This window comes from Jaculus jaculus, chromosome 1 (assembly GCF_020740685.1).
Source record: "Jaculus jaculus isolate mJacJac1 chromosome 1, mJacJac1.mat.Y.cur, whole genome shotgun sequence".
Lineage (NCBI taxonomy): Eukaryota > Metazoa > Chordata > Mammalia > Rodentia > Dipodidae > Jaculus > Jaculus jaculus.
Genome location: NC_059102.1, coordinates 144,431,510 through 144,444,210, shown reverse-complemented (window position 1 = coordinate 144,444,210; position 12,701 = coordinate 144,431,510). Strand labels below are relative to the sequence as shown.

At 54.0% G+C, this 12,701-nt stretch overlaps 1 protein-coding gene across 1 annotated transcript in view; it reads right to left on the bottom strand.

Annotated features, from left to right (window-relative positions):
• The window catches only part of Hmcn2 (hemicentin 2), a 195,050-nt gene that overhangs the window by 98,085 nt on the left and 84,264 nt on the right, over positions 1-12,701 (bottom strand). Inside the window, exons 23-26 of the mRNA XM_012952006.2 lie at positions 8,958-9,085; positions 6,233-6,487; positions 5,584-5,670; positions 337-531 (exon numbers count right to left, since the gene is read on the bottom strand). Coding sequence (XP_012807460.2) covers positions 337-531; positions 5,584-5,670; positions 6,233-6,487; positions 8,958-9,085 — 665 coding nt within the window. The remainder of the gene's footprint in view (positions 1-336; positions 532-5,583; positions 5,671-6,232; positions 6,488-8,957; positions 9,086-12,701) is intronic.

The following is a 12,701-nucleotide window of genomic DNA, read 5'->3' as shown; positions in this document are numbered from 1 at the left end:
GTCTCAGTGTGGCCTTGAACTCATGGCAATCCTCCTACCTCTGCTTCCCGAGTGCTGGGATTAAAGGCGTACACCACCACGCAATGCTACCTCCACACTTTCTTAATGGTGTCTCTGGGAATTCGGGGACCCCATGCAATGCCCTCTAGCCCCTGTCCCCCCATCACTAAGGGACAGGGACGTATAGCCTCCCTTGTTAGGAGCTGCTGGTCTCTGGGGGCCTTTCATCACTTCAGACCTGTACCCAGGTGGCCTCCATGAGAGGGGGCTGCCAGCCTGGCCCATGGGTTCTCCAGCTTCCTTTGCCTGGGTGCCAGCTCTTGGGGCCCTGCTTACCGTAGACCACCAGTCTGGCTCTCTTGGCTGCGGAGCCAGCCTCGTTGGTGGCCTGACACTCGTACTCTCCGCTGTCCGTGGGTGAGACGGAGGACAGGAAGAGAGAGCCTTCCTCCAACACCACCACGCCTGGCCGGCCGCTCAGGGGCTCTGAGGATGGGCCCCTCCGCCATGTGATCTGTGGCTTTGGTGTCCCTGGCAGGGTATACGAGTCATCAACACAGAACGCCCGACATCCTCCCCTCCATGCCAGTACTGTGGCCCATGGGTCTCCTACGCACATGTTATTTACCCTCAATGAGGGCTCCTAGCCCCACGCCAGGAAGAGCAGCTCTCTCAGAATCGCAGCATGTGGCCCCCGTCCCCATCCAGCGCTGCATAGCCACACACTCTCCCAGACTCTCAGGGCCTATAGGCTCAAGGCCACAACCTGTTTTCGGGGGGGGGGGGTGTCCTGTGTGCTCCTGTGCCACAATCACACCGAGTACGTGGAAGGGCCCGTGTCCCTCTTTTCCCAGACCCTCTGACTTCCTGACCTTCCAGAGAATGCGCCTATCAATCAGTTTTGCTTGCTGGCTCCTCCTCACCAGGACCAGGGTCTTCCTTGTGCTCATGCCCTAGCCACGTGACCCGCTGGTGACCGCTACGTGAGTGAACATCATGCTGTCCTGGGCCACTGGGCCGGACACGGGCACTGAGAGGTGCTGTCTCTGCTTGGCCTCTTGCTCCCTGCACAGTGCGACCAAGGTTGGGGTGGCTATGCGAATGGCCACGTTCTCCAGTCCCTCATGAGCACCAGAGCCCCTGAATTGCCCTCTTAAACATTTGGCATGTTGGGTTGTCTGACTTCTGATTCTGTCACCAGCTAGCCTGCTCACGAACAGTGCCACAATACCAGCTGTCCCATTGGGCTGTGGTGGCAGCTTCGGAAGGAGAGGAGCTAGTCTTCAGAGAGAGAGACATTTGGGCTCTCCCTTCAGCTAGCAGACCCCAGACGATATTCCCAAGGAACTGGAGTTTCCCAGGAATCTCATTCTAGGAGAAGGAAAAGGTCTGGGGCAGAGCGGGGACTTGTCTCCCAGGAAGGGAGTCCACATTGTGCTGACGATGGGTCAGACCACTTTGCAGCAGAGATAATGAGGGGTTAGGGATGGGCAGGACCACATTTTGACCAGGACTGGGGACAGCTGTTAAAAGTACTTAGGGCATAATGGCGCACGTCTTTAATCCCAGTACTGGGGAGGCAGAGGTAGGAGGATTGCCATGAGTTAGAGACTCCATAGTGAATTCCAGGTCAGCCTGGGCTAGAGTGAGGCCCTACCTTGGAAAAAGAAAGAAAGAAAGAAAGAAAGAAAGAAAAAAGAAAGAAAGAAAGAAAGAAAGAAAGGAAGGAAGGAAGGAAGGAAGGAAGGAAGGAAGGAAGGAAGGAAAGGAAAAAAAAAGGGCTTGCTTCCAAAGCCTGCTAACCCAAGTTCAATTCCCCAGTACCCACATAAAGCCAGATCCAAAGTAGTACGTGCATCTGTTATTCATTTGCAGCAGCAGGAGACCCTGGAGTGTACACACACACACACATACACACACATACACACTTACATGCTCATGCAAAAAAAATTAAAAGGTGCTTGCTTGACCAGGACTGTTGAGTTATCCATACCTCTTGCCCCCTATTTAAACTTAAATTGAAGATTGATTTGGTAGAGGTCACTGGACTTCTTTGCCCCTCATTCCAAAGTGGCCACATTGAATAAATCTCCTCTCTCTGCTTTCACTACTACTTGTAGAGTGTGCTTGTGGTGTGTGCGTGTTCTTGTGTGGGGCGCACGCGCACTTGCGTGTTCACGGTCGTGGAGGTCATGGGTGTTGGGGATCTTCCTCAATGACACCCCATCTTATTTTTCTTTAAGATTGTGGGGTATGAATATGTGTTTTTTATTTATTTATCTAAGAGACACAGAGAGAGAAGCCGGGCGTGGTGGCGCACTCCTTTAATCCCAGCTCTCGGGTGGCAAAGGTAGGTGGATCGCCATGAGTTCAAGGCCACCGTGAGACTACATAGTGAATTCCAGGTCAGCCTGAGTTATAGTGAGACCCTACCTCGAAAAAACAAGACAAAACAAAAGACACACAGAGAAAGAGAGAGAATAGGCACACCAGGGCCTCAAGCCACTGCAAATGAACTCTAGATGCATGTGCCAGCTTGTGCATCTAGCTTACATGGATACTGGATAATTGAACCTGGGTCTTTAGGCAAGCACTTTAACCACTAAGCAATCGCTCCAGCCCACTCCACCTTGTTTTTATATTTTATTTATTTATTGGAGAGAGAGAATGGAAGGGCAGAGTTATAGTGAGACCCTACCTCGAAAAAACAAAACAAAACAAAAGACACACACAGAGAGAGAGAATGGGCACACAAGGGCCTCCAGCCACTGCAAATGAACTCCAGGTGCATGCGCCATCTTGTACATCTGGCTTACATGGGTTCTGGGGAACTGAACCTGGGTCCTTGGCCTGTGCAGGCAAATGCCTTCACTGCTAAGCCATCTCTCCAACCTACTCCATCTTATTTTGAGACAGGGCCTCTTACTGAACCCAGAGCTCACCAATTCTAGACAAGCTAACTAGCTAGTTCCAGGGATCCTCCCGTAACCACCTCCCCAGCTGTCATGCGGGTGCTGGGGATCTGAACTCAGGTCCGCATGCTTGCAGGGCAACACTTTACCCACGGAGCTGTCTCCTCAGCCCCTTACTTCAGCTTCTATGATGGCCTATTTGGGATTCATGGCTGAGCCTAATTTGGTGTGACTACTGGGGTTAGACTCTGACTCTAACAACTCCAGTAACAGAATGGAGCTGCCACTGTCACCCAGTTCCCAGAGCTGGGTCTGCAACGGCCGTGGGTAAATAACACTGCCCTCCAAGTGACCCGCACTCCGACGGTCTGCTAGAGCTTCCAGGACTCGGCATCCACCATGCAGGCTTGGGCCCCCTGACTGCCACTCCACTTAGGCTCCCTACAGGGTGCCCCCAAACTCATGGTTCAGCACCCCTACACCTCTACATACCCCACTCACTCTCTGTCCTCACTGCTACCCAGGGCCACTAATGACACCCCACCCTGCATCTGCAATCTCCTAAGCAGCCAAGTATTTCTCATTGCTTTGCCCAGAGGAAGGAGCGATGGGGGAAGCAATGAGAAGGGGGGGCCAGGGCCTCACATGGCCTGCCCTTGGCCAGTCACTTAATTCTTCCATACTGGTTTTCTCCTGGCCTCCTTCATCCAAGAGCCTGCTGTCCCCACTGTGGGACACACACACCCCTCCCAAATCCTGCTTCCCATCCTTCCCAGGAGCCAGGCTTTTTTTCTCTCATTTTTTCCTTCTTCCCTTTTCTTCTTCCTTCTCTTTCCTTCTTTCTTCCCCTCCCTTCTTCTTTCCTTCTTCTTTTCTTAATTCTTTAAAAATATTATTTATTTATTTATTTATGAAAGAATGGGAGTATCAGGGCCTCCTGCCACTACAAACAAACTCTGGACACATCACGTATGTACTTTGTGCATCTATCTTTATGTGGGTACCGGGGAATTGAACCACAGGCTGTCAGGCTTTGCAAACAAGTACCTTTAACCACTAAGCCATCTCTTTGGCCCAGTCTTCCTTTTTTATTTTTATTTTTTTAAGGTAGGAACTCACTTTATCCCAGGCTGACCTAGAACTCACTCTGTAGTTCCAGGCTGGCCTCCAACTCACAGTGACTATCCTACCTCTGCCCCTGAGTGCTGGGATTAAAGGCCCATGCCACCATGCCCGGCCATCCTTCCTTTTTTTTTCTTTTGAGACAGGATCTCATGTAGTCCTGGCTGGATTCAAACTTACTATGTAGCCAAGGATGACCTTGAATTTATGGTCCTCCTACCTTCCCCTCTCAAGTGCTGCATTATAGACATGCAACACCATGTCCAGTTTATGCATTGCTGAGGATGGAACCCAGGGCTTTCTGCATGCTAGACAAGCCCTCTACCCACTGAGCTTCATGCCCAGCCCAAGGCTGAGCTTTAATGCACAAACCTACAGAACGGAAGAGCTCCACCTTCAGGAGGGCCCTCGGCTCTGTGATGGAATGTTCCAGCTGGCTGAGAAGATTCCCTGCCTTTCTCTACTTCACACAGGCCTGGAATGGCGTTGCCAGTCACCAGCAAGGGGAGCCAGGCTCCTGATCACCACAAGAAGAAGGTAATGGTGTCCCCAAGTATCCCAAGGACTTTCTTGTGCCAGGGTATGGTGCCCTCCCCTTTAGTCCTCAGACCCAAGGCCCAGGGCATTAGTGAGACAGAGACCAGCACCATCCATCCTTGGAAGCGAGGCCGAGTGCACCCTTGGAGGCCGTCTGGAGAGGCCACATCATTGGAGGGGCTTGGGTGATATTGGCAAAGTTGAGGTCAGACTCAGAGACCAGGCCCCTAACTGTCCAGGAATGAACGGAGTAGGGCATCTACAGCACCAGAGGCTAAGCTGGATGGGGCCTCTGTAGCTGCCCGCCGTTTCCAGAGTCTAACACTAGGTGGTGCCATGGTCAAGGGCTTCCAGCTCCCACCTGGCGTCTGTCCCCCTTCTAGGTAGGAGCCCCTCTTCTGTCTGTGGCTGCGATGAGCCAACCCAAGGCTGCCCTTCAGGCTCCCGCGTGCTTCTGTCAGACCCTCCCACCCCCCAAGATCTCACAGCAGCTTTACTAAGAAGGCCTGGTGTGACCCCCCACCATGCAAAAGAGGGAGTAGAGGATCTAAATGGAAGGGCAGCAGCCGGGAAGACCAGTGGGCAGCTGACCCCAGAGGTGGCCCTCTGGACCCCTCCCTTCAATGCTATTCCCAGAGAGATGTGGGGAACTCGAGTCCCAATCCACAAGGACTTGAGGGCTGCCCTTGGCTCCATTTACCATGCACTCCCAACATACACATGCATGTGTACACACACACACACACACACACACACACACACACCCCAGACCTAAGGACCACGGGGCTTAGCAGACAAGCAGGCTGGTGGTCAAACCAGACCGTGCGGGCTGTGCAACCGCAGGCAAGTTGTTGAGCCCATCCGGGCCAGGACAGTCCCTAATGCAAGGATGCCAATACCATGCCCATGCTATTGGTTTGTCAGTGGGAGCCTATAACCTATGTGCCCTGGCCAGAGGGTGACCAAGGTGCTGGAACTCAGCCCTGTCTGTCTCTCACCTCCCCAGCCTCACCTTGGGCAGGGCATGGTAGACTGGCATTCTCTCCCGCCACTCGTTCCAGCAGGCTGTTGGTCTCGTTGGCACCCCAGTGGGGCGGCTCTGTGGGAAGTGATAAGGCTCTGCTCATACCCCTGAGCTCAAAGCTTAGCACCCCCTCCAAGGGCAAAGGGGGCATTCCTTTCTATAACCCCAGCTTCCCCAGAAATCCCGTTCTGTGCCTCAGAGACAAAGGATTCAACAGTCTTGCCCTCCCCACAGCAGATTGCTTTCAATTCCCAATGGTGAATCGAGCACCCGTGATCCAGAATGCTCTATGTGACATACACATCCTGTCAGCGAGCAAAGTTTCGGTGTCATACAGCTGGCAGGTGGGAGAGCTGCCCAGCCACAGCCCCATGGGGACTCTGCACCAGATTCTCAGGACCACAGGCCACACCTTAGGGACTTGGGGCACGGGGAACCAACATGATAACTTTGAGAACCTGAAGGCTGGTGAAGGGCCCTGGACACTGATTGACACCACAGCGGGAGGCTCCCAGGCAGGGCAGGCGGGAGGCAGGCAGTTCCCTAAGCCCAGAATCACAATACGCCACCCAACCGAGGTCCAAGCAGCATGGGGGGGGGGGACACAAGACAGGAGGTTCTGGGGCTCAGGACTCACCCAGCACCCGAAGCTCCAGTTCCCAGGCATCTAGACCAGCGCTGCTGGAGGCCTCGCAGCGGAACGTCCCGGCATCAGCCGTCTTGATGGCTGTGAAGCGGATGGAACCCTGGGGCTCCCCACTCTGAAGGGCTACCCCATCCTTGGACCAGCTCAACTGGGGCTCTGGGTTGCCCTCAGCCACACAGTTCAGGTCGAGGGCTTCTCCTGCCAGCACCTTCAAGACTCGAGGGCCTGCTTGCACCTGGGGGGGAACTGACAGAGCCGCAGGGACGGGGGTTGACACGGGGGGGGACACGGGTGACCCAGAGAGGGGTCCCAATCCATATGACAGTCACCACAGGGGAGGCAGGCGCCTAAGGCACTAGGAAGAGCCACCAGGACACTCCACATGGACCTCCCCACACCCCCAAAGAGCAGACTCAGAACACCCTCAGTCCACTCAGCCTCAGCCCATGCCACTGCGCCCTGAGGCACTGTAGAAGCAACACATGGCTAACACCAGCGCAGTGCACATGTGGGGAAACTGAGGCAGGGGTGGGGGATTCAACTCAGAATGACCCAGCCATGTTGGAGTAACTTACACAGGGGTGGCTCCACTCCCTCATACCACAAGACCCTGCACCCACAGAGTCTCAGTTTCCCTTGTCCTTGATGAGGGTAGTGCCAGCCCAGGGCAGTCCCAGCTGCCCTTGACAGGCTGTTGTGTACTTGACAGCTACTTTCTTATCCTTTTCCTCCCTGAGTCCTTCTATGGGGTAGAGAGTGCCACATCCAGGCTGCAGATGGGGAAACCAGGCTCACAAAGGATTTTTTTTTTTTAATTTTAGAGAGAAAGAGAATGACAGAGGGAAAGGAGAGAGAATTGGCACACCAAGGCCTCAGCCACTGAATTTGAGCTTCAGATGCTTGCGCCACCTAGTGGGCATATGCGACCTTGAGCTTGCCTCATCTTTATGTGTCTGGCTTATGTGGGATCTGCAGAGTAGAACATGGGTCCTTAGGCTTCGTAGGCAAGCACCTTAACCGCTAAGTCATCTCTCCAGCCCCTTTTTTTTGTCCCTTCCTCCACCCTCGTTTTCAGCTGAAAAGAGCTGGAGCTGGCTGGCCCTGTGTGTGTATCAATAGGAGTCCAGGTGACTTCCGGAGGCCAGGTCCACACTGTCCCAGAAGCATGCTCAGAGCTCAGGACCACACTGTTTCCAAGCCTCTATGACTAGTTCCCTGGGCCTTGGGGGAAACTGAGGAAACCCCTCTATCCCAATTTCTCAGCCAGAGTCAGAGGAAAGTCCATGCCAGGGACCTGCCCCAGGGTAGGACCAAGGCAGGACACCCAGTCATCTAACACCACAGCTTACATTGTTGAGAACTTGGTAGACACTGCCCCTTCTGACAATTACAAGCTGTGGCTCTCATCTCATTTAGTTTTATAACTATAACTTCTTCAGTTTTTTCAAGATAGGGGCTTACTCTAGCCTAGGCTAACCTGGAACTAACTCTATAGTCCCAGGTTGGCCTTGAACTCATGTTTATCCTCCCACCTCTGCCTCCCAAATGCTGGGATTAAAGGCATGTGCCACCATGCTTGGCTCCAGGCTCCCATTTTATATGGTTTAGAGAAGTCAACTGACTGGTATAAGGTCACACAGCAAGTTGGTAACAATACTGGGTAGCAATGCCTCAGCGCCTGCTAATTACCTAAGCTCCACCTTCACAGCTCTCTCACTGGCCTATACAACCCTTCAGCGCCCTCCCACCTCTGGGCCTCAGTCTACTTGTCAATAAAATGGGGGTGCTGCTTAGACAGCGCTGGTGAATATGTTCTGTAGAATCATGGGCAAGGACCCCAGGTTGTGAGGACATATGGTCTGTCTGGCCACCTAGCTCGAGTGTGATGAATGTGTGCGTGCAGCTGGGTTCTGACCCACGTGTGACAGCGGACAGTGTCTGTATTTTGTATTTCATATAATTTTCAATGCCGTAAGATATCAACTATCTTCTCCCCACCTCTCCCTTGTGGGCCATGAAAGTGGGCCTGGCCATGTTTGGTTCTGTCCTAGGAGCGCCTCAGAACTCTGCTATGCGACCAGCTCCAGATGGCTCCCTTTGCATGAGGCCTGGAGAACCGGTGGGAACTCACTCCTGGGAATCCCAGCAGGTTGGTAACAAGGACCACAGGGTGTGTTTAGGACCCTTGGCCATAGAGGGAAGGCCGCAAGTGGTGTCTGGTGAAGGGGAGGCCTCACTGACTAGCAGGTGGCAGAGGCAAAAAGTGTCTTGCTGAGGTGGATGAGGGGCTGGAAGGTCCTTTGAGGGCGGGGCCCCAGGTGCTTCAGGCAGGAAGGAGGCTCCCAACCCCATGATTCTCAGGGCAGCCAGACCTGGGATTCTGGACCATGTCTCTCCGACTAGACAGAAATGTCCTCAGACCTGTCTGAGGTCACCAGGTGGCCCTATCCTTGGTCCCCACTGATACCTGTTCTCAGGGTAGGTGGCTTGTGAAATGGCCTCCCAGGCTCTGATTCAACAGGGTGACAGGGAGAGAGAAAAAGAGGACAGACGCGCCAGCTGGAAGCTTAGGGGTAGAAGGAAGGTGACATGTAGAGGTAGAGAGGGGGACTGATCTAGACGTAGGAGGAGGTGACATATCTAACACTTTCTGGCCTAGTCAGAAGGGGGGCGTCAGGAAGCAGAGTGGAGGGAGACAGCTGCCCACAGGTCCTACCTTGCACCCCGAGGACATAGCGGCGGGATGCGGCTCCAGCGGGGTTACTGGCTGTGCACTCGTAGAGGCCGTTGTCATCCACCTGGGCCTCAGCCAGGCGCAGAGAGCCGGATGGGAGGAGGTCACGCCTGTGGGAGGGATTTCCACCGGTGAGACCCCGGCCCATCCCAGCCATGCTTGGAAACACTGTAAAGATCCAGCCACCTTCCACAGGCAGCTCCCATCTCCAGCCTCACCCCAGCCCCTGCCCTGCCTCCCAGCATAGGGCACGCAGTCTCAGTAAACACTCTAGCTGCGTGACCCCTGTGAATGGCTTTACCTCTTGGGCCTCCACTTCCTCATCTGAAAAATGGGCCTGCATTCTCCCAGGGCTGGACACTGCGCTAGCACCCTGCCCTACTCGACAGCTGATGGTTATTACAGCCTTCCTCCTCAGCACACCTGCCTACCAGGGAAGCTGGGGCCCTGCTTCTTAAGAGAGAAGGGCTGCCTGGGCTCCTTACCATCTGCTAGCCAAGAACTGCTTGAACTCAAACCCAGAGCCTGTTGGCATTTTTCTTAAAATATGTTTTTATTTATTTGAGACAGAGAGAGGCAAAGAGAGAAAGAAAAAATAATGAGCACACTGGGGCCTCCAGCCACTGCAAACTCTGGCTTATGTGGGTGCTGGGGAATTGAACCTGGGTCCTTTGGCTTTTTGCAGGAAAGCACCTTAACTACTAAACCATCTCTCCAGCCCACCTGTTGGCATGTTGAAGTCCCCCAGGAAGCAAACATATCCCTCCCAGGCTGGTCCATTCTCACTAGCGTCAACTGCCTCCATGACCCTCAGCCAGGATTCAGCAGCTGGGCTGGACCCCAAGGGGCCCTGTAGACATGATGTCACCCCCATATGTGCTGGCTCTGAACAGCTCCTATACTGTAACGCAGGGAGGGCTGCTGAGGCCCCTGGCCCCGGCTGGCCTTAGGAGCAAGTGGCAAGCACCATGGGGGTGGGAGGGGATGTCCAGGGACAGTCCTGAGCCCGGGGCTGGCCAGACATCTCCAGCTAAGAGGGAGCTTCTGCCTCTTTCTGCAAGAAGGTGTCACCTAGCCCTGCAGCCATCTCCACAGGACACCAAGGGCCAATTGCAGGACACACAGCTTCCAGCCATGGTGTCAGGTCTCCTCATCTACGAAGGCTTCCGACCCAGCACCCCTCCAGCTGGTTCCCAGCACCCAGGAGGCACTGTAATGGTTCAGGTGCCATGCTGGCTGAAGGGCCCCACAGCCCAGGCTGCGCAGCCCAGCCTGGGCCCCGAGTGCTCTACTGGATGCCCAGTGTGTGAGGTGGGCACCTCTCCTGATGTGCTGGGTCTCAGTTGTCGCTCATTTTGGAAAAGGGAGCCAGCACTAATGTTCGTCCCTCACACAGCTATCGAGGCAACCGAATGACTTCGTGGTACCACAGCGTCTGTGGCAGGTGCCCTCCGCACACATCAGCGGCGGACGCGGTGACCGCAAACAGCGCACGGTGCCACCCTGTGGGTGTAGAAACCTTCATGTGGTGACCTCGTGTGATGGCACAGGTCACAGTCAAGCCTGTTCGGTGCTGTGTAATACTCCCTCACGCAATCCTATGGCAAATTATTCATCTACTGTTTTGGGGTGGACATTTAAGCATTGGGTTACTTCCTCCACTTCCTTTTCTTTTTCCAACAGGACTCTTAGTGCGTGCTGCTATTCCTATGACCACACACACACACACACACACACACACACACACACACACACAGCAATGGTGCTGGCTGGGCTCCCACAACCTCTGCTTTTACAGGTTCCCTGTGGAACGGCCATCGCCCACAAGTGGCAGAACGGGACTCCTGTTGGAACCCTACACTGTGTAGGGAACACAGATGTGCCCTTTGATGGGAGGCGGGGACCCGGGTTTTATCAAGGCCCTGGGTGGTAGATACAGATGGCCAGGGGCCCACACCCTGTGAAGAAATGCCCCAGCTCCGAGAAGCTGAATGTAGACCTGATGGGAGCAGGGCTGTGACAGTGGGGGAGGGGGCTGTGAGAACCACCCGGCTGCCTCCTGCAGGCTGAGCCTGGGCTCAGGACCTCACCCAGGCCTCAGTGTCTTCATCTGGAGTCTCAGGACAAAGCTGAGCATCAGGGCTACGGCAGCCTGAGATTTCCCAGCTAGAGTGTGGGCTCACCACTAGGGGTCACCCCATCTTTAACATGCGCAGGAAAAGAGAGGGGATGCCACACCCACACTTACACAGGCACCCTCCACCCCCGCCCACATCACCCACACCCCCCACCATCCCTGCCCCAGCTTGGTTTTTCTCATCCACAGCTTTGGTCCAAGTTCAATAATATTGACACCCAGTCCAACACAGACAACATGGGACCATGGAAAGAGGCCTGGGTAGGGATCTGAGGTCTTACTGTGCTGTGCAGCCTTCACACAACGGCCAGCATCTCTGAGTTCCAGCTTCTGCACGTTAGAAAAGGCAGCTCCAGGGCTGGAGAGATGGCTTAGCTTGCCTGTGAAGCTTAAGGATCCAGGGTTGATTCTCCAGGTCCCACATGCACATGGTAGTGCATGCATCTGGAGTTTTTTGCAGTGGCTGGAGGCCCTGGTGTGCCCATTCTCTCTCTCTCTCTCTCTCTCTCTCTCTCTCTCTCTCACTAATAAATAAAAAATAAAATCTTTAAAAAATGTATATATATATATTAAATATATTTTATTTTTATTTAGGTGGGGAGAGAGAGAGATAATGGGCACACCAGATCCTCCAGCCACTGCAAACAAACTCCAGACGCATGTGACACCATGTGCATGTGGCTTATGTGGGACCTGGGGAATCAAACCTGGGTCCTTAGGCTTCAAAGGCAAGTGCCTTAACTACTAAGCCATCTCTCCAGCAATATATATATGTATATGTATATATATATATATTTCAATATATATATTTAAAGGCAATCCTATTCTCTATGACCCCAGAGGTCACCTTCTAGTTCTCCTGAGAACTCTAGTGACCAGGTGGCGCACGCCTTTAACCCCAGCAGTCGGGAGGTAGAGGTAGGAGGATCACTGTGAGTCTGAGACCAGCCGGAGACTACATAGTGAATTCCAGGTCAGCTCAGGCTGGAGTGAGACCCTACCTTGAAAATCAAACAAACAAAGTGGACAGAGTCCTCAAGAATAAAAATAGGTCCCTCCTTTTCAATAAACAGTAGCAGGTCATTTTCTGGAAAGGGGATGCCACTTGCTAGACACAAGGAAGAAATGAATACCCAGCTGAGGCCTCATGGGGGGCTGAGGGACCTGGTGCCTGTCTGGCAGAGCTGGCGAGGGACCCGGCCCGGGAGTTGCTTAAGCGTCAATCTGGCTGTGGCACTGTCCTACGCTAAGTCACTCTGTGACTGCCCACAGCTCTCTGAACAAAACCCGAACCATAGTGTCATGGCTCAGAGCAACCGACACAGAGCATCCGGGCCCCAGACCCCCTCCCTCGCCACTGCATCCCCGCACCCCGCTGGACCACTCAGAGTGCAAGTTCGTCTCACGTCGGCTGCTCTGCGCCTGCCAGGACGAACTGGCATGCCTGCACCAGACACCGGCTCCCCTTCCCATTCGCAGACATCTCTTCCAGAAAGGCTGTCCAGGTGCTTCAGGCAGTAGGCCATCATACAAGCTCTCAGCTGTCTGATCCCCCCCACTCCCCTTTTCTCCATTACAGCTCTCACCCC